At 43.7% G+C, this 22539-nt stretch overlaps 1 protein-coding gene across 1 annotated transcript in view; it reads left to right on the forward strand.

The window, feature by feature from the left end:
* Positions 1 to 22539, forward strand: part of DNAH11 (dynein axonemal heavy chain 11) — a 498772-nt gene that overhangs the window by 143317 nt on the left and 332916 nt on the right. The window contains exons 22-28 of the mRNA XM_075315388.1: positions 2839 to 2922; positions 11153 to 11311; positions 14335 to 14457; positions 14540 to 14662; positions 14802 to 15026; positions 15612 to 15703; positions 18390 to 18516. Coding sequence (XP_075171503.1) covers positions 2839 to 2922; positions 11153 to 11311; positions 14335 to 14457; positions 14540 to 14662; positions 14802 to 15026; positions 15612 to 15703; positions 18390 to 18516 — 933 coding nt within the window. The remainder of the gene's footprint in view (positions 1 to 2838; positions 2923 to 11152; positions 11312 to 14334; positions 14458 to 14539; positions 14663 to 14801; positions 15027 to 15611; positions 15704 to 18389; positions 18517 to 22539) is intronic.

The following is a 22539-nucleotide window of genomic DNA, read 5'->3' on the forward strand; positions in this document are numbered from 1 at the left end:
CATGGTTCGCGGAACTAACTCAGCTCCTCGCAGATGCTCCGTGGCGCCTTCCAGACCGTCCAGATCTCCTGCAGCAGGGACCTCTTTTCCATCAGAACTCACAGGTCCTAAATTTGACGGCCTGGCCATTGAATCCTGGGTTCTAGCTAAGGCTGGTTTTTCCTCAAGAGTGATTCAGACAATGATTAGGGCCAGGAAGCCATCTTCATCAAAAATTTACTACCGCACGTGGAAGGTTTTCTTCAGATGGTGTGAAGAACATAATATTTCTTCTCCACTCGCCTTCTCCCTTCCTTCCCTATTGGCATTCTTGCAGTCAGGCCTAGATGCGGGTCTCTCGCTCGCAACACTAAAGGGCCAGATATCGGCATTATCAATCCTGTTTCAGAAGCCACTGTCCGCTCGTTCACAGGTTAAGACCTTCATCCAGGGAGTGGCCCACCTGGCACCGCCGTACCGTCGGCCTCTAGAGCCGTGGGACCTTAATCTAGTCCTAGGGTCACTTCAGGGCCCCCCATTCGAGCCCTTGCGAGAATCTTCCCTTTCTCACCTGTCTTGGAAGGTGGTGCTTCTCGTTGCCATCACTTCTATTCGCAGGACGTCAGAGCTGGCAGCTCTCTCTTGTCGTTCCCCCTTTTTGATTTTTCACCAGGACAAAGCGGTTCTCCGGCCAGATCCCGCTTTTCTCCCAAAGGTGGTCTCCCCGTTCCATCTTAACGAAGAAATCGTTCTTCCGTCCTTCTGTCCTGGCCCCTCTCACAGCTTGGAGAGGTCCTTGCACACCCTGGACCTAGTGCGTGCACTTAGAATTTATGTCTCCAGAACCGCGCCGTTCCGTAAGTCAGATGGTCTGTTTGTCCTCCCTTCTGGTCCCAAGAGGGGTGAGTCGGCATCCAAGGCCACAATTGCCAGATGGATCCGTTCCGCCATATCAGAGGCCTATCGGATTCGGGACAAGTCTCCGCCGCGGGGGGTAAGAGCGCACTCTACCCGTGCAGTGGGAGCCTCTTGGGCGATTAGGCATCAGGCGTCGGCCGACCAGGTCTGCAAGGCCGCCACCTGGTCTAGCCTGCACACCTTTACTAGGTTCTACCAGGTTCACACCCAAGCATCGGCAGATGCTAGTTTTGGGAGAATGGTCTTGCAGGCAGCAGTTGCACACCTGTAATAGGGTGGCAGCATTCAATTATAGTGCAGCCCGCCGAGGGAGGTTGTTGTTTTCTTCCTATCTGCGGGTTTTTCGGTATTCCCACCCAGGGACTGCTTTTGGACGTCCCATGGTCCTGTGTCCCCCAATGAAACGATAGAGAAAGTAGGATTTTTGTGTACTCACCGTAAAATCTCTTTCTCTGAGTCTTCATTGGGGGACACAGCACCCACCCTTCTTGGTTTTTTGGTTGTTCAATTGCATTTGCCTGCTATTTTTCAGCGGTCTAATGTTCATAGACCTCTTGTTTGCACGGCTGCATTGTTTTAGTTACAACTTGTTTTTATGTATGGTGATTCTGGTACTCCTCCTACTGCTTGTGCACCAACTGATCTGAGCCCGCCTCCGGCTCGGGGTGTATACTGCTAGGGAGGAGCTAACTTTTTTATGTTTACTTAGTGTCAGCCTCCTAGTGACAGCAGCATAACCCATGGTCCTGTGTCCCCCAATGAAGACTCAGAGAAAGAGATTTTACGGTGAGTACACAAAAATCCTACTTTTTTAAACGCATCGATTTTGTCAAATATTTGGCATCCAAAACGCTGCGTTTAAAAAAGCAATGTGAGCATGGAATTTGCCGACTTCTCATAGACTTTGCTGGGAAAGCATAACACATGCATTTTGACAATGACACGCTGCAGTTTTAAATGCAGCCAAAACACAGGACAAAATGTAACGTGTGCACATAGCCTAACAATTGACATGATGCAGACCTTTTTCTGCACCAAAATCTGCAAGGAAAAAAAATGCAGCATGCGCACTGCAGTTCAGAAATCTCATAGACTTTGCTGGCTTCATGATAGGCATGCATATTTTTCAAAAAAACGCATCAAAATCTGCATAGAAAATGCACCGTGTGCACGTACCCATAATCTCAAATGACATTTCACCATATATCTTTGAGCCAACAAAATAGTAAGACAGGACATACCTGTATATTGAGGCATTAGACCTATGCATGCATTTCTATCCTATGTACACACAAAGTAAATCTGACAGTATCAACATCCACTATATAGAGTTACAGAGTAAAAAGCATCTACCAAAGTACTAGGTAAATCTTTATCTATCCTATTCAATTATTTGGAAACATTACAGTCATTGTCCAATACTGGCCAACCCCAGATTTATCACTTCAGGGCCCATAGACATTAAAAACAATCCATACTCTCTTCCCACAATGGCGCTATTCTGGGGATGCTGTCACTGCTGCTCCCGAAGGGTCACATGACATTGTTGTGTCATGTGACTGATGCAGCCAATCATGTGCTGCTGTCTGGCTGCAGCTCCTCAATACCCCATCAGAGCAAACATCCACTCTGACCAAATAGTAAAGGCTACATATGATCAGTGACCGCTGATTGTCTTCTGCAGTCACATGACACAAAAATATTAGGTAATATGGCGGGAACAGCAGCGCTGACATCTTTGGAACAGTGGCACTATGGGAGGTGAGTATAGATTGTTTGTTTTTGTTTTTATTCTCTATGGACCCCTGAAATGATTAATCTGTGTTTGTCCAGAAATGGAAAACTGTTTTAAGACCTCTGTATCTGTAGGATTATCCAGTTTTCGATGTTTTTACGTGTCTTGATTGTCACTTTTTACTGTTTCTTATATTTATTTTATAGAACAGTATTGCTGATTGGGTTAAAACACAGTGGAAGCAGATTAATGTGGAACAGATGGACGTTGAGCTAAGAAGGTTTTCAAAGGCAAGTTTGGCAGCTATTGCTTTTACAAATTTCTTTGTTTTAATAAATTATTCTGCAATACACTATTCAACAGTTTTTGGCTACAAAACAAATAACTAAAAATCTCCTTAGATCTGCCTTGGAATCTGCATCGTAGATTTCAAAATACCTACTGCATACATTATTGAACCTGATGAGGCTGGTGTACTTACCATAAAAACCATGTCAGGATAGCTGAATTCGCCTTTCTGAAAATTTTAACCCCATCTTTGCCCATCTATCCTGATAGCTCCTCAGTGTCCCTCCTCCCTGCAGCTGTTCTTGAATCTCTGCTTCATCTGTCAGTCAGGGCCGGTGGGCTTAAGGTGGTGTCACACACAGCGACAACGACAACGACGTCGCTGCTACGTCACCATTTTCTGTGACGTTGCAGCGACGTCCCGTCGCTGTCGCTGTGTGTGACATCCAGCAACGACCTGGCCCCTGCTGTGAGGTCGCCGCTCGTTGCTGAATGTCCAGCTTCATTTTTTGGTCGTCGCTCTCCCGCTGTGATGCACACATCGCTGTGTGTGACAGCGAGAGAGCGACGAAATGAAGCGAGCAGGCATCTGGCAGCTGCGGTAAGCTGTAACCAAGGTAAACATCGGGTAACCAAGGTGGTTACCCGATATTTACCTTCGTTACCAGCCTCCGCCGCTCTCACGCTGCCAGCGCCGGCTCCTGCTCTCTGCACATGTAGCTGCAGTACACATCGTGTAATTAACCCGATGTGTACTGTAGCTAGGAGAGCAAGCAGTCAGCGCTAAGCAGTGTGCGCGGCTCCCTGCTCTCTGCACTGTGACATGTAGCTGCAGTACACATCGGGTTAATTAACCCGATGTGTACTGTAGCTAGGAGAGCAAGGAGCCAGCGCTCAGTGTGCGCGGCTCCCTGCTCCCTGCACATGTTGCAGCACAGCGATGCGTGTCGTTATGATCGCTGCTTCGGCTGCTGTGTTTGACAGCTAAGCAGCGATCATAACAGCGACTTACAGTTGGGGTCACACTAAACGACAGCGACAACGACGTCGCTGCTACGTCACAGAAAATGGTGACGTAACAGCGACGTCGTTGTCGCTGTCGTTTAGTGTCACCCCAGCTTTAGACTGAATGCACTTGAATTTATGAGCTCACTGTTCTCTTTAAAATGGTCATTTAAGGACCAGGATTTTACTGCCATTCTAATGTGCTTTAAAAGTAAATACAACAGCCTCATATGGTCTAAGAGATTTATTTATTAATGTATACAGTTTGTATTGTGAAATTTGGTGACAGATCCTCTATCTGTATGTTTGTGTAAAACTAACCATATGTATTTCATTAATATCAGCTGAATCAGCCAATTTTATCAGGACTAATGTATGTGGGGACCTCTTAATTCCCCTTCCTGTCAGATGATGTTGGTTGAGAGAACGGTTTGTGTGGTGTTTTGCTGTCATGGGAATAATGTCTGGCAGTGGTTTACTCCCTTCTCTTTATTTAGAATACGTGCAACACATTCAAGTCAAGCGTGCATCTACCTATATGCCATCATCCAAACAAGCATCCAAATAACAAGTGGAGAAATGTACCCCTTCCCGACATTGGGCATACCGGTATGTCCTATTTTGCAGTGTATTCACGCAAATGGACTATGAGGTATGTCCTGGTGATCGTGTGGGCACAGGAGCTGTGCACGCACCATCGACGCTGGAAGCTTGGCTTAAGTGATAGCCGAGTTCTGGTTGTTTAACCTCCTAAATGCTGTGATCATTAGCGATCGCAGCATTTAAGAGACTGGGAGATCGGAACCTCGCGGACATGATTACTAGCTCCCGATTTATTGCTGTGGTGACCCGGGGTCAAATAATGGCCTCCAGGTTTGCTGACTACGATGACCTGTTAGACTATGCCAATAGCATGATCTAAGATGCATTCTGTCAGTGTCATGCTGACAGGTGTAATGCACATTATACCACAATCAGACTAATAAAGTTTAATATCCCATTTTGTGACTAAGAAAAAAGTAAAGGAAAAAAATTAAAAAATTGTAAAAATATTTTTTAAAAAGCTCCAAATAACCCCCCCAAAAAGAAAACCATATTATACCAATAAACACATATATTTATGCAAAAATAAAAATGTACACATTTCCTACCATCCTGTGCGGAATGTTCCGATCTATAAATCTTTCAAACTAGTTATCCCCTTTACTGAACACTGTAAAAAAATAAAAAATAAATGTGGCAAAAATTAGGCTTTTTAATAAAAATGCCTGGAAAGTCAAATATAAATAAATCGGGAACCTCCGAAAAGGTCATCTTGACACACAAGAAACACATCGCCAAACAGCTTTGTCATCAGCAAAATAAAAAAGCTATAGCTGTTAGAATATAACAATGCAAAATCTTTTTTTTTTCTATAAAATTGTTTTTATTGTGTGAAGAAGGCAAAACCTAAAAAACTATATAAATGTGGTATCGCTGTCATTGCACTGACCCGAGGAATTAGAGCCATTTTATCACTTTTCCCCAACATTGAGCAATATAAAAAAAAAAAAAAAACCTACTATTTCTGAATTGCTGACTTTTGTTCATTCTGATACCTAAAATTAGAATAAAAAACAATCAAAAAATGTTGTGTGCCTAAGAATGGTATCAATAAAAACGTCAACTCATCCTGCAAAAAAGAAGCCATCATGTCTGTCGATAGTAAAATGGAAAAAAAATTAATAGCGCTCAAAATATATATGGGGTATTTCCCATGTGAAAATGTAAAATCTAGGGCTAAAACTAAATTTTTGTGGTAAAAATGTAATTATTTTTTCTTCACCACCCAATGCTAGAAAATTTTGTGACACGCCTGTCTTGTCAGTATGATCACTGCCCCTATAGATGAATTCACTGAAAGGTGTAGTTTGTAAAGTGGGGTCACTTTTGGGGGGGTTATGCTGTTCTGGCACCTCGGGCTCTGCCAATGCGACATGGCACCCACAAACCATAGCAAAAGCTGCACACTAAAATGACGCTCTTTCCCTTCTGAGCTTTCCACGGTACCTGAAAAGTAGTTCCTGATTGCATGTAGAGTATTGGTGGTCTAAGGAGAAATTGCACAACAAACTGTGTGATTAAATTTTTTGCCATTAGTCATTATAAAAATGTACAACTTGGGCTAAAACATTTTAGTGATAAAAATGTAATTATTCTTTCCTCACCGCCCAATGGTATAAAATTCTGTGAGACACATGTGGTATCAGCATGCTCATGCAGTTTGTAAAATGGGGTCACTTATGGGGGAATCTGCTTATATAGCACCTCAGGGGCTCTGCAAATGTGACATGGCACCCTCAAACCATTCCAGTAAAATCTGCACTGTAATATGGTGCTCCTTCCATTCTGAGCTTAGTACTGTGCCTCAAAAGTAGTTTTCAACCACATATGGTGTGTTGGCGATCTCAGGAGAAATTGTGTAATAAATTGTACTGTTCATTTTTCCCATTACCCCTTTTAAAAATTAAAAACTTTGGGCCAAAGCAACATTGTAGGATAAAATGGGAAGTTTTCATTTACTCGGCCCATTGTTATACAATTCTATAAATTGGATGAGGGTGAAAAATGCTCACTACACCCGTTCATAGATTCCTTGAGAGGCGTAATTTCCAAAATGAAGACAATTGTGGGGCTTTCTACTGTTTTGGCAATTCAGCGACTTTTCAAATGTGACATGGCGTCTGCAATCATTCCAGCCAAAATGACACTCCAAAATACAAATAGTGCTACTTCCCTTCTGAGGCATGCCATGCTCCCAATAAGTAGTTTTCCACCACATGGTTCATTGGTCTACTCAGGAGAAATTATAAAAATGGTGTGGTCCATTTTCTCCTGTTACTTTTATGAAAATAAAAAAATAGCTGCAAAAGCAAAGTGTGGGAAAAAATGTATTTTTTTTACTTTGACGTCTCAACATTAAAAAATTCGGTGAAGAACCTGTGGGTTCAAGGTGCTCACCACATGTTTAAATAAATTCCTTGAGGGGTATAGTTTTCAAAATGGGGTCACTTGTAGGGGAGTCCACTGTTTAGGAACATTCAGGGGCTCTGCGAACGCGAAACCCTCTATCTATTTCAGCCAAATTTGTGATCCAATGTTGTGATCCTTCTCTTCCGAGCCCTGCTGTGCTCTCAAACAGTAATTTTCTACCACATATAGCACTCAGGAGAAATTGTACAACAAATTGTATGGTCCATTTTCTCTTGCTAGCCTTATGAAAATGCAAAGTTGATGTTAAAGTCTAATTTTGGTTCAAAAAAGTAAACTTTTTGTTTTTTTCATTCCACTTTGCTTTAATTCCTGTGAAGCACTTAAAGGGTTAATAAACTTCTTGAATGTGGTTTTGTGCAGTTTGAGGGGTGCAGTTTTTATAAGGCTATGTTCACACGTTGCGTTTTTTACCGCGTTTCTGCAGCGTTTTTGGCAGCAGCGTTTTTGGGCAAAAAGGCATGCGTTTTTGTTTTCCAGCAAAGTCTATGGGAAAAGCAGAAATCCTGTCTGCACTTTGCTTTTTTTTCTGCAGCGTTTAATTTGCATATTTGTGGTCAAAAACCATGCTGAAAAAGAAGCAGCATGTCAGTTGTTTTTGCCATTTCTGCAGCGTTTCCTTAACATTGGAGTCAATGAGAAATGGCAAAACGCAACCAAAAGCACAATTCCTGCGTTTTACATGCTTTTTACCTGCTTTTCAACTGCGTTTTTGGCTCCAAAAACGCATGCTTTTCTGGCCAAAAAGTAATGGATTCTAATGTTCCTTTACATACACACAATAACCGAAAATTTAAATGTAAAAAAATAATAAATTTTAGCTATTTTTCTGTTAAAATGTGCATAACCACTATTATTACATTAAAATTGATAATTTACCATATAATTTTATTAAAAGTTAATTTTATACTTTTTTTCTCTTTTTTTTATTCTTTTTGACTAATTCAACTTTATTTCTCAGTGTCTTGATCTCAAAAACGCATCTGCAGAAACGCAGGTGAAAACGCAGGTAAAAAGCGCTAAAAACGCACTAAAAACGCGGTAAAAACGCATGCGTTTTTAGCGCTAAAAAATGGTCAAAAGCCATTTGGTCAAAAACCAAGGGAAGGAAAACGTGCAGAATAAACTGCAGGTACACCGACGCAACGTGCGGACATAGCCTAATAATGTCACTTGGGTATTTTCTGTCCCCCTAGGCCTCTCAAAGTCACTTCAAATGTGATGTGGTCCCTAGAAAATGTGTTTTTGTACATTTTTGGGGAAAAATGAGAAATTGTTTAAATCTTTTAACCCTTCTAACTTCCTAACCAAAAAAAATTGTTTAAAAAATGGCACTGAAGTAAAGTAGACATGTTGGAAATGTGATTAACTATTTTGTATGATATAAATCTCTGGTTTAAGGCCATAGTTTTAACATGTTCACCAAAATTACAATATTTTCACAAATAAATATTAAAGGGAACCTGTCATCAGAAATTTCGCCCAAAAGCTAAAAGATTCCCCCTCTGCAGCTCCTGGGCTGCATTCTAGAAAGGTCCCTGTTATTATTGTGCCCCCTGTGAGACCAAAATAAAGCCTTTATAAAGTTCTACCTTTTTGTATGCAGCTTCTGTAAATGTGACACGGGGGCGGGCTCTCTGCCGTCCGTTATTCTGCCTCCTGGTCCTGTATGCCGCCCCCATCGCTCCTTTCCATATCTGATGCACCGCCCACTGCTCCAGCCATCCCCGCGCATGCCCAGTGCCAGTCTCACAGGACTGAGCAGTGTGACCGCTGGTGACGTGTGCGCAGGCAAGTGATTATGGGCGGGACTGTGACTGTTATCAGCAAGTACCCGCCCATAATCTCGTGAGCGCGCAAACCTCTCCAGCATTCACACTGAGCTCAGTGTAGATGCTAGACTGTATGGGCTGCTTCCAGGGATGACATCCCTTTGTCATGTGATAGGGGCGTGTTCAAAATACTATCACATGACAAAGGGACGTCATCCCTGGAAGCAGCCCATACAGTCTAGCATCTACACTGAGCTCAGTGTGAATGCTGGAGAGGTTTGCGCGCTCACGAGATTATGGGCGGGTACTTGCTGATAACAGTCACAGTCCCGCCCATAATCACTTGCCTGCGCACATGTCACCAGCGGTCACACTGCTCAGTCCTGTGAGACTGGCACTGGGCATGCGCGGGGATGGCTGGAGCAGTGGGCGGTGCATCAGATATGGAAAGGAGCGATGGGGGCGGCATACAAGACCAGGAGGCAGAATAACGGACGGCAGAGAGCCCGCCCCCGTGTCAGATTTACAGAAGCTGCATACAAAAAGGTAGAACTTTATAAAGGCTTTATTTTGGTCTCACATGGGGCACAATAATAACAGGGACCTTCCTAGAATGCAGCCCAGGAGCTGCAGAGGGGGAATCTTTTAGCTTTTGGGCGAAATTTCTGATGACAGGTTCCCTTTAAAAAAACTCATCCTAAATTTACCACCGTCATGATGTGCAATGTGTCCCAGAAAAACTGTCTCAGAATCAGTGGGATCCATTGAAGCGTTCCAGAGTTATTACCTCATAAAATGACACTGGTCAGAAGTGTAAAATTTGGCCTGGTCAGGAAGCTGAAAACTGGCTTTGCTGGAAAGGAGTTAAATACTGATAGATGTGATATACTTAGCGTTAGTGCGTTTTGTCTACTTTCCTTATAAACATATATTTCCTATTTTATTTTTCAAAATTCAAAATAATAACGTTTAAAGCAATTTCAAAAGTATGTTTAATTCTGTTGGTGCCTTCCTGTCCACGTTTCATAGGCAAGCCATTGCTTTGCATGGAAACTGTGTAATGCATACTCCTGTGGTGGCGCTGCAATAAAATGTAATCTGTAGGGAAATCTGACAATAAATAGTACAATTTAATATTTGGGTACTCAGCAGGGAACACTTTGTGATCAGTATATTGTGAAGGAGCCCTTGAAACATGAAACTTGTAAGCATTGTCTGAAGCCTAGAAATTTCTTCTGTTGCTGACAATTTTCTCCCTCCTTGAGGCTAGGCCAGCGCCTCAATGTGTGGCCTTTCATAGCAAATATTCTCCTGTACTGTTCAATTTATATCACAACAACTTACTTTCTGAGACACTTGAAAAGGTGGTCCATCTTTGGGGACAATTTTTTTCTTACTAAAATGTGTCTAAGTGGCCAATAAAAAAAATGTATGCATTTGGATTAAATTAAAACATTTGCAACGTGTGCCTTCTATAACCTCTTTGGTGCCTATTGTTGGCTGCAGGATAATTTTCATTAAGCTTTCCACAACACAGTTACAGGGAGTTTGTGACTCTTTTAGGCTGCTTTCACACGTGCGTTGTTTTGTATCCGTCACAATCAGTTGTGTGGCTGATGGAACGGATGCGTTGCAGATAGTGGCACAACTGATGTGACTGATGCTGCAAAAAAACAATCCGTTTTGGTTTTTTTGGGGTTTTTTTTTACTGTTTTACCGGCAGCCAGCTTTTATGAATGATCAGCTGATTGCCCGACGGCTGCCTTTTGTGAACTATCAGCTGATCAGCCACCGGACGATTAGCTGATCGTTCCAGCCGCTGGAACTGAATTTACAGTAACCATGGTTTTTTACTGTGCGCATGCTCACAGAAAAAAAACGATCCGTCGCACACAAAAAACGCTATATGCTGCGTTGCTCCCGCCTGACGGTCAGTCAGTAAACGACTTATCCGTCACGCGGCGGATGCAACGCAGGGCCATCAGTCACAATCCATCGCTAATGGAAGCCTATGGGGGAAAAAACGGATACCTGAAAGATATTTTGCAGAATACCATAATTTCTCAAGGCGACGGATTGTGACTGATGCAAAACAACGCAAGTGTGAAAGCAGCCTAATCTGTGTTTTTCTGAGCTCCTATCCACTGATTTAGAAGACAAAACGCATTTGAATTGATTGTGGAGCCTCTAAGGAAAACAGAACAAATTGTGCAAAAGTTTAAATGAAACTCTATTGCAAAAATTATTTTTAACCCCAAATACATGCATTTAAAAAAAGTAAACAAATTACTAAGTTGTCCCCAAAGTTGGACAACTGTTTTAAATGTATTTCTATTTGGGATGATGTTACTTGAAATTAATAACCAGTGTATTGAGTACCAGCATGCATTATTTTTCTATTAAATGTTGTCTTTTTTTTATGCAGGAGCTCTTGTCTCTAGATAAACAGGTTCGTTCATGGGATGCATATGTTGGCTTGGATATGACTGTGAAGAACCTGGTGACATCTTTACGGGCAGTGACTGACCTACAAAACCCAGCAATTAGGCAAAGACATTGGCACCAGCTAATGATTGCAACAAAGGTCAGTTTTCTCTACTATGAATATTGTAATCTATTATCAGTTTCTTGGTGTCCTAGCCACTGGAAAAGCTTCTTCACAGAAAAACATATTTTACTCTGATATTCTTTGGCGTTTCCCAAGCAAAAAACATAGTTTGAAAAGATATTTAAAATAGCAGTTGCACTCAAGTAAAGGGAAGGAGAAAAAACAAGAATGTAGATGGTGAATATTGGAATGTGAATACGCATTACTGCTAAGAAAACATGAAAAAAAATATTTCAGAAATATGAGTTACTTAGCAAATAAAGGTGGCCAAATTTACTTGTGCCGAAATACCATGTCAAGGTGTAACTCATCTGGATCCTACTCATAATGCTATGACTCTTGTCCAAACTGAAATATTATATGGGCTAAAATAGAACCTGCAAAAGGAAATTTAAAAACACCTGAAATAACTGGGAGGAGTTATTTGCAGGTTCTATTCTAGCCCATATAATTATTCAGTTTGTACAACAGAGGTATAGCATTTAGAGTAGGACCCAGATGAGTTACACCTTGACGTTGGTATCTGGGCACAAGTATTTGGCCACCTTTATTTGCTAAGTAACTCCTATTTCTCAAAGAGAGTTTTTCATGTTTTCTTAGCAGTAATGTGTATTCACATTCCAATATTCACCATTTACATGCTTGTTTTTCTCCTTCCCGTTACTTGAGTGCAACTGCTATTTTGAATATTGTGTGCAATGCTCAATATGCCCCAGTTCAGACAATGATATCAGGAAGTGCCGGCATTTTTTTATAGATAGTTTGAAAATCGGCGGGGGTGGAAGCATCTACTGTGCAGCTCCCACTCGACTTCTCCCAGCCTTGATTGACAGATTGCTTCTGATTATGTAAAGAGGGAAAGGCCTGTCAATCAAGCTAAGTCTCTGGGGGTCTCCTAGTTGGGAAAAGTTGGAGGTGACCATCCAGCAGACACTTCTTCTCTTGCCTGACTTGACTTCTAAAAAACACCTCACAATGTTTGAGAATGGAGTTCTTCGTAAAGATGGAACATGTTTCTGTTCTATGCTGTCTCTGGTTTTGTGGACATGTTATTTTTTATGCCACATGTGGTACTCCCGATTTATGATTTCATTATGTAATTACCTACCATACCAGACAATTAATAGTGGTTTAGGATGGTAGTCTTTTCATCTCCACATGTATCAGTGATTTGGTTCATTTTGTTGGGTTCTAACCTTTCAAAGAACAATCAGAAAATTGCCCTTATTTACCAAGTCTTCTGCAAAGCAGAAAAAAATCTTATAAACAAAAAAAGACTCTTTACAAAATGTGTAGAAAACTTCAAGAACAACTACACAAGACTCTTTGTTTACGTGATGCTTTAATCTTGTAATTTTGCTAACACAATTAAGTCACTTTCAGACTTGCTCAGATCCTTAGGCTGGGTTCACACATAGCGACAGCGACAACGACATCGCTGTTACATCACCATTTTCTGTGACGTAACAGCGACCTTGTAGTCGCTGTTATGATCGCTGCTTAGTTGTCAAACACAGCGACGCAGCAGCGATCATAACATCGTTACATTTGCAGAGAGCAGGGAGCCGCGCACACTGCTTAGCACTGGCTCCTTGCTCTCCTAGCTACAGTACACATCGGGTTAATTAACCCGATGTGTACTGCAGCTACATGTGCAGAGAGCAGGGAGCCGGCACTGGCAGCGAGAGCGGCGGATGCTGGTAACGAAGGTAAATATCGGGTAACCAGGGAAAGGGCTTCCCTTGGTTACCCGATGTTTACCCTGGTTACAGCTTACTGCCAGATGCCGGCTCCTGCTACCTGCTCACTTCATTTCGTCGCTCTCTCGCTGTCACACACAGCGATGTGTGCGTCATAGCGGGAGAGCGGCTTTGAAGAAAACGAACCAGGGCTGTGTGTAACGAGCAGTGATCTCACAGCAGGGGCCAGATCGCTGCTCAGTGTCACACACAGCAAGATCACTAATGAGGTCACTGTTGCGTCACCATAACCGTGATGTAGCAGCGATTTCGGTAGCGATCTCGCTATGTGTGAAGCACCCCTTACACTTGCCTGTCAACGTCATTATCTTCTACTTATCGTAGCCCACTTATTGACAGGTGCCATTGTTACTTTCTTCACCTGATGGGCACTTCCATATGTTAAAATAGAGATACAGTGGAACCTTGAATTATGAGCATAATTGGTTCCGGGAGTGAGCTCTTTAACCAAGTGACTCTTATATCAAAGCAAATTTTCCCGTAGGAAATAATTGAAACGAAGACAATTCGTTCCACAACCCAAAAATATTTACTATATTTATACAAACTTATTACAGTAATACAAAATAATGTCCTGTATTCATATACAATTATTACAGTACACTAATACAAAATACTGTACAGTAAAAAACATATAAAATAAATTAAACTGCACATTCGCTTACAATAGAATTGTTGGTGTGTGGAGGTACAGTATAGAAACAAAAAATGGTGTATAAATATGACAACCTTTATTCTAGTACAATACACAAAAAACTCACCCCAAATCTATTCTCCCCAAAATAAGGGCAAAACTAAGCCAAATGTGGGGCAGGAATACTGTACAGGCAGATTACTGTACAAGCAATGTGCTGTACTGGTTAGCAGAAAGAAAGGACAGTACTTTAGCCACAAATGCAAATTGATAGTCATGCTATATAGTATATACTGTACTGTACGATGGTATACAGTGCATATGTATAGAAAGTTACCTCCAGAGCAGAGCGGGTCAGATTGCTGTGAAAAGACAGAACCGAAAGTGTGCGATGAGTATTTGTTTTTACTGTAAACATTGATCTTAAACCAAGTTACACATTTTTAGAAAGCTTTGCTTGTCTTGCAAAACTCTCTCAAACCAAATTACTTTTAATCCAAGGTTCCACTGTATTAGATTATACTTTTCGCAGTTTTTTCCTAGTTGTTTTACTAACCACTTTGCTTATTGATTATTTAAGAATTTTCATGATTATGTCCTGTTAGGTCCAATTTTCAATGACTGATCAAACTATACTATCCGACTTACTTGCACTGCAGCTGCATAAGGTTGAGGATGAAGTCAGGAATATTGTGGACAAAGCTGTGAAAGAAATGGGAACTGAGAAAGTAAGTCAGCGGCAGAACAATTTATTCTGGGAAATAATTCACTGAAAATGCGTTTAATAATAGCCATCTTTGTAATTATCAGATTCTTACAGAAATAAGCCAGATCTGGACTACTCTGGAGTTTTCTTATGAAAAGCATCATCGTACAGAAACTCCCCTGATAAAAACCGATGAGCAGCTTTTTGAGACTTTGGACAGCAACCAGGTTAGTGTCTGTATTGTGGCCAGAAACGTCACCACTAAACTTACAGATGGATCAGAAAAAGGAAACCATTTACTTAGAGAAACAAAATACTGTGTGAATCCTTATCTTATTTCCTTATATCACTTGTTCTATATATTAGGTGCAGTTACAGGCAATCATGCAAAGCAAATACGTGGAATATTTTATCGAACAAGTGTCCAGTTGGCAGAGAAGGCTGAACCTGGCGGATTCGGTGATTTACATTTGGATGGAAGTCCAGCGCACTTGGTCTCATCTTGAAAGCATTTTTATTGGCTCTGAAGACATCAGAAACCAGCTACCAGAAGATGCCAAACGATTTGATGGAGTAGATACTGACTTTAAAGTAATTTATACTGCCTTCTTAAAAACTAGAATGTTACATAAGGATTAGAGTTGAATATGAAAAAAATAATAAATTAACTATAGTATTTACATTAATCAGTTTTACTGTTTACAGCAATACACTGTTTTATCAGCAGGAGATTATCACTAAAGAAGGACTAGTAATCCTGCTGCTATGAATTACAACCCCCACCACACACCGCTAATTGGAAGCTTTCTGCCTATGCACAGTGTGCACAGAGAGCTGACAATCTGTGGTAGGGGTTGGGTTATACAGAGCTCAGCATTCAGAGAACTTGCAGTAAGAAAAACAGGTTTTAATCAAAATTGCAGCACCCAATAAAGTAAGTGGCACATTGTTGGAATCAGGGTCTCTGCTCTCAGAGAGGAAAAAAAGTAGTAATAAATTCTCTTTAAGAAGTAAACATTCCAGTAGTAATAGTATCATATAAAGGTGGTTTTCCATCAGAAAAACAACTGGTACTGTAAATCGCATCTTGCTATTGCACACACATCTTGCCAGGAGCATGGAAAAATGAGAGGTTGTAAAGATTTTTTGTGATATATGTTGTGCTCTTCTTTGTAGGAATTAATGTTTGAGACAGAGAAAATAAGAAATGTCCTGGATGCAACGAATCGTCCCAAACTGTATGAAACTCTGGACGAATTACAGATGAGGTGAAGTCAATTAGTTTGATGTACATATGTAATAATTTAAAGGTAGATCAAGCATCCCTTATTTTCCCTAACTTCTCTTAAAGTACCACTTACATTTTTTATTTATGTCATTATTATCAGTAAATTTTCTTCAGGAGATACATACAGTATAAATACTAGTTGCTGTCTTCTGCTGTTACCACAGTTGCTACATTTCTCTCTTGGACCATGTGACTGCAGTTGTGACCAGCCCACTCACACAGCATTTTTGGAGTGGAAGTCACTCTCTCAATGTAATTTTATGAGACTCAGCACATGGCTCTCATAGACTTACCTTTAAAGGGAACCAATCATCAGGATTTTCGTATATAAGCTAAAGCCAGTGCTACACTGGCGCTATCAGGCTGCTTATCTACATACCATTAGTGGTCAGTTCGGATGTTTAGGCTTTCAAATCCAAAAAAGTAAACTTTAAAAAATCGTCAGCTTCTTGAGTGGCAATTGCAACTGAGCAGATAATCTCTGGGTGGGTATTCATATGGATTCCCGCCCCCCCTTCCCGCCTGTTGTTCCTCCCTCTCTGTTCCCTATGATAATGTACTATTCATGTTTTTCGTCACTAAGATGGCGTCGGAGTTGGCCCCTGCACATAGCGCTTATCTCTGGCGCCATCTTTGTGAAGACCCTGTGATTCTAGTCTTGTGGCCGAGAGGCCGGCACATGCACCCTCGCTTCTTCAGCCCTCGTTGTGACCGCGGGATCGCGCGCGGTCACAACAGGAGTGGAGAATAGCTGATTGTAGCTCTTAGCTGCAGAAGAGGACACTGGGCCGCCCAGTTCTTCTGAAGGTAATTGCTACGATCAGCTTTTCTCCACGCCTGTTGTGACCGCACGTGCTCCCACGGTCACAACGAGAGCTGAAGAAGCAAGGGCACATGTGCCGCCCTCTCAGCCATAAGACTAGAATAACAGAGTCTTCACAAAGATGGCGCCGGAGATAAGCGCTATGTGCAGGCGCCAACTCCGACACCATCTTAGTGATGAAAATGATGAATAGTAACATTAGCATAGAGAAAAAAGAGGGAGGAACAACAGGCGGGGGGACAGGAATCCATATGAATACCCACCCAGAGATTATCTGCCAAGTTGCAATTGTCACTCAAGAAGCTGATGATTTTTTTTAAAGTTTACTTTCTTGGATTTGAAAGCCTAAACATCTGAACTGACCACTAATGGTATGTAGAGAATCAGCCTGATAGTGCCAGTATAGCACTGGCTTTAGGTTATATACAAAAATTCTGGTGATTGGTTCCCTTTTAGATAAAAACTAAGTCTGCGATGTAAGCTAACAAGAAAGAGCTACAGTTATATAATGCAGGAGAGGAGTGGAGTAGCACTGGAAACAGAAGAAGACAGTAACCAGTAAGTATTTTACTGCACACACTGAACATTCATTATTAATTGATGACAAATGCTGAAATATAAAAAAAAAAAAAAAATTGGAATGGGACTTTTAAGTATCTTCCCTGTATTTTTGATTTTGGTAGTTTTAACTTTGGGGCTATTCTTTTAATTAAAAAAAAAAAAGTTAGATCAAATGTTTTTTTTTTAATATCAATACTGTACAGACAAAATTTACCAGTGCCTTACCATTCCCACCCCCGAGCACAACATACCAGAATTAGTGATGGGCGGACTTGCAGATACCCCAGATCGGCTGGTCCAACCAGGTGTAAAAAAAACAACAAACCGGTTCGGGTCCAGAATTGATCCCAGATATCTGACCGAATGCCAGCCCCCATACAAGTGTATGGGAACCTGAATCAGATGCTTTAAAATGGTGGTAGAAGGGATAAGGGATTGGAAAAAGCGCTTTATACTTACCAGTCTCTGCGTGGCTGTATTGCTACTTTCAGGGTCGTGACAGCATGTATGGCTATTTTCAATCAGAAGCACTGTCTGAGTGTCTATATTGATGTAAAAATAAATAAATTAGCTTAGGGTACCCCCCTATTTTGAGACCCAGCACAGATAAAGCACATGGCTACAGGCTGCAGCCCCCAGCCATGTGCTTAGCTTGGCTGTGTATCAAAATAAAAGGGACTGCATGCGGCTTTTTAAAATAATTTAAATAAATAATTTTAAAAACCGGTATGCGGTCCCCCCCCCTTCCAATTTTGATACCTAGCCATGATAAAACCGACAGCCAGGGTCTTTTAATATTAGCCTGAGGAGACCCATGCTTATTGAGCCCCCCATCTCACAAATAGAAGCTTGCAGCCGTCCAGGATTGTTGCATCCATTAGATGCAACAATCCCTGAACTTCACCTGACTCATGCTGATTGCCGTGATGGCGGGGTAATAAGGAGTTAATAACAGCTCACAGCTGCCACTAAGCCCTAGATTAGTAATAGGAGATATCTATGAGACCCCCACCATTACTAATTTGTAAGTGAAAAGAAACACAAACACTGCAGAGATAAGCACATGGCTGGGAGCTGCAGCTTGTCGCCATATGCTTTATCTGTGCATACGGCTACAGGGTATCATAATATGGGGGGGGCTAATTGTAAACTATTTTTAAAAAATATCATAAAAAACCACAACATCATACGTTGCATTATTTGCTTTTATGAGCTGCATTTTATATGGTCCTGATAGTTTGTGATCAATTGTGACTCATTCGCAATCCTTTTCTTTTCCTAGGCTATCTCTGTGTGAGAAAGCTTTAACCCAGTATTTGGAAACTAAGCGTTTGGCTTTTCCTCGTTTTTACTTTGTGTCCTCTGCAGATTTGCTAGATATTCTTTCTAAAGGAAGTCAGCCAAAGCAGGTATGTTGTGTACTTCTTATGTATGGTTCAGGGCTTTGTGCAATGAGCTAGCTATTGTCTGAGCCATTAATATGACAATTACATGTATATCCCTTATAACATATTGCTGTTTATTAAAAAATAATGCATCGCAGACTGCACAACTCCCCTCTTCACAAAATGGAGGATCATGTGACCAGACCTGTCCATCAGCCTCATCCAATTGAAAAACACATTCCATGGTGAATCTGCTTTTCAATTGCGGGAAGCTCCTGGACAATCTGACACATGCTCCTCCACTAGCACACAATTTCCAACAAATCTGGCACATGTGAGTGTACCCTTAATGGTATGTTCACACAGGTCAGGTATACAACACGTTTTCCACATGAATTTGTTAGGCGGGAAATCCGCTGTCTAATACAGTGCCAGAACTATGGATGACATGTTATTGTGACGCCCTGGCCTTATCAGGCCGTCACAGGGTGTTGCACAATTTTCCTTTCCGTGCAGCATCCATCTCTCCCTTGGTTCCAGGTGTCACCCAGTGATGTGCTACGACCAGCATGCAAATATCAGTCACACACACACCAGGGGGCAGGTCCAAGAGAGAAGGGGCCGCCCACCTTAGAGTCAGGCAGACTGGGTGGGAGGTGACTGGGCAGTCCTCGGCTGGGGAGCAAAGAGAGCAGAGGGCTCTCAAGCATCTCTCAGTGTGGAGAGCAGGCTGGGGAGTTGGAGCTCCCAGACAGCGTGAGTGCAGCCTCAGAGAGTGAGGGGCAGTGGAAGTGGAGGATCCCGGAGGGTCAGACTGGACTAAAGCACACTAGTAACATCACTGGGAACGATCACCTGGACGTGCTCCCCCTCAGCGGCAGCGGTACTGAAGGTCATTTGGTTGAATCACTGCCTGTGTGTTCATTGACCTCACACATCAGCACAGCCTCATCTAGCACCACGACAACCACAGTGAGTTTCTCTGCTCCCTGTCTCCCAGGCCTACAGCCCACAGCTCTCCATCCTTTCACTACCTTCCCCCTGCCCACGGAGGGGTTAACATCACAAGCTGCCATCCCATCGCTCCCGGGCGCTCCCCCAAATGCAGCAGCGGTGGTATCCCACATTACCACGACCCATGGGTGGCGTCACAAACCCGTGGGTGGTGTCACGAACTGTAAATATACCGTCCCCTGTACATATCCCTCCTTTATTGAGTGGCCGCACGACCCCCGGGTCCGGAGACCCCTCGAGCCACTGTGGATCCGGATCCGAGCAGCCCGGCTGCTGGCACGGGGTCGGCACATTATCACATTTGCACCCCTTGTCATGTGGATTTTGTTGAATTTCTGCTGCAATATCTGCCGCAAAAAACTAAAGTAATATCCAGGAATTGATATGATGTCACTAATATATGCATCTGCATGAAGAAAACTTTTCTGGTGCTTGTTTCCTGATGATGCTCAGAGCGACTGACATTGCACTTCTTTGGGAAGTATAATTGATGTCTCATGTTTTATCAAGAAATAAAAAGGATTCCTTAGTGGGCCGTTTTGTCGTTCTTTGTGTCAGTGACTCGGCTGCCGATGATGGTAAAGAAAGCCATGGAACCCATAGGGTGTAGGGGCAACATGACAGCCCGGAGGGTAGGGAGTTGATGGGGTTAAACAGTGTTGGTTCGTTTAGCAATGAGGAAAAGAAGGTGATTGGTTAGGGGGTGGAGTGTGGTGGAAGGAAAGGAGGGAGCTTTATGGTGTATATAATAGGAGGTGGGAGTCAATTAGCTCCTCTTGCATTTCCTGGATGACAGTTTGGACGGGCTGTGGAACCTCCATCATGACATCCAGCATGATGGATCCGGACATCGCAGATCTGCAGCTTGTTGGACGGGCTGGGGAACCTCCATCATGATGTCCTGAGGAATCCTCGGATCTGGTCAGCATGGCGGTGCAGGGCGCCCAGGTAGTGCAGTCCTACACCCAGGCTGCCTGGGTGTCTCCTCGGCACCTTCCCCTCCCCCCCCCCCCCCCCCTCTTTGCTGCAGTGCTGGCAGTTTCAGGACTCGCCGGGGTCTTTTGGGGAAGGTGGGGGTGAGGAGGACAATGTGAGAGCCCCCACTCCCGTGGGGACCCTCCGCAGCTGGGTGGGCAGCGGTAGCTTGCTGCGCCCGCTCTGGCTGTCGGGAGGAATCTCCTGCAGGGCCGCAACGGCCGAAAAGGGGGCGTGTCCAGCAAGGGGGCCTACTTCCGGTGTGAGGCCTCAGGCTGGATTTTTTGAGCGATGCGGCCGCTCCCGGCAGGGAGCGCGCCCAGCGGCGGTGGATGGACAACACCCCCCCCCTCCCTCCGCGGGGGGGCGGAGGACGGCTGCCTACAGGGTCACCTCACCTGTGTGGCTTGGATTATTGGGACCGGAGGACTGGGCGCAGAAGGCGGCGGCGAGGAGGAGACAGGAGGCGCCTGCAGGGTCACCTCACCTGTGTGGCTGGATCATCGGGACCGGAGGACTGGGCGCAGCAGGTGGCGACGAGGAGGAGACAGGAGGCCTGCTGTCTATCCTGGAGCAGGCATTGGGACAAGGGTGCAGCTCTCATCAGTAGCGGCTTCCCCCAGGAGGGGAGCGCCCAGCATTGTGGAGGCGACAATCGGCCCAAACAGGGCATGTGGACACGGTGCTCCTGGCGTCAGGGGGCGAACCCGGCGGGCATTCGGTGCCTGCAGCTTGAGGGACTGTCCCGGGATCAGCGACGGACGACTGGCGAAAAGGACGGTGACGGCTGATCTGAGGGCGTCCTCTGGAGGCAGCCTGGCGCGGTAATCAATTTAAGTTTCAGCCTTTTTGTAGTGGTGGGGGGACAGTCGCTGTAGTGGAGTAGTGTCTGGAGATATGGGTAGCAGCTGGGGGGGTTTGGAGCATGTGGTTAGTTCATAGGTCGGTTGGTTGTTCTGGAGGCCAGGGGCAGAGTTACGGATGGGGTGGTCTCATGGCAGCGGGGCCGTGAGGGTGCAGGTGGCGTCAGGTCCGGTGGTTACAGTTGCAGGTTGGGGATGGCGAGATTCGGCGTTTACCGCAGTTTAGGTCTTGTGAGACTTGGTTAAGGGGGCTGATGATTGCGGCACATGTGAGCGGGTGAGACGGCGCAGTTATTGAAGGTTTGCTGGGGTGTTTCATTATTAATCTTCTGATGCATGGTGGTTCTTATTGGATGAATTATGGTGGGTAAGGTAAAGGGGCGAGGGGTCCCGCGGTACAGTGTGTTCGAGGAGTTTTCAGGGTTTTTTTGTGAGTGATGTGTAGGTGCAGGGCCCCGGTATGGCGCAAGGGTTGCTGTGGATAAGGGAATAAAGGAGAGCGGAAATGTAGGAGAAGGTGAAGTGTTGGTTGCTGTAATGGGTTTGTAGGTTTGCAACCGCATCAATGGTAACATGGGGTTAATTTGTGGCTAGTCAGCATGTTATCCCATTGTGGAGGTTGGTGCTGGGAGGAATGTTGAGTCCAGCGTGACTGAATTGGTGTTAATGTAGGTGCTGGGCAGCTTTGGGCTGCTGTGGGTGAATTCGGTTAATCAGCAATGGTGGGCTGCGGACGGAATAATGGAGTTCTTCGGACAGCCGTGATTACGGGTGGGGACTATGCGAGTTATGGTTTGGACTAGAGGATTGGGTACTTGTGGTGCATAGAGTGTAAGTCGGATAGCTTAGGGCCATCTGGTATTATTGGGTGTTTTGCATGGGTGGACTCCTGGCATCTGTGGGCTGGTGGAGTCTATTTAATATTCATATACAATTTAAAAAAAAAAAAAAAAAGGAATGCTTGGCCCGGTGGTAGGTATGGGCATCTGGGTAAGGGTTTGCTTAGGGAGTCGTGGTGCTCCGGTCTCACGGCACGAAGGTATTTGGTTTGAAGGTGCAGTTGTGCGTTACGGGAAAATGGTGGTACGCCCCACGGTGGTCGGCTTTGAGCGGATACTATGGTGTGGCCAAGGTTTTAATTTATCTTGGGGTGTAATATGAGAGCTCAAAGGGGGTTGCGTGTCACAAGGTTTTG

The sequence above is a fragment of the Anomaloglossus baeobatrachus genome, chromosome 6, assembly GCF_048569485.1.
Source record: "Anomaloglossus baeobatrachus isolate aAnoBae1 chromosome 6, aAnoBae1.hap1, whole genome shotgun sequence".
In the NCBI taxonomy this organism is placed as follows: domain Eukaryota; kingdom Metazoa; phylum Chordata; class Amphibia; order Anura; family Aromobatidae; genus Anomaloglossus; species Anomaloglossus baeobatrachus.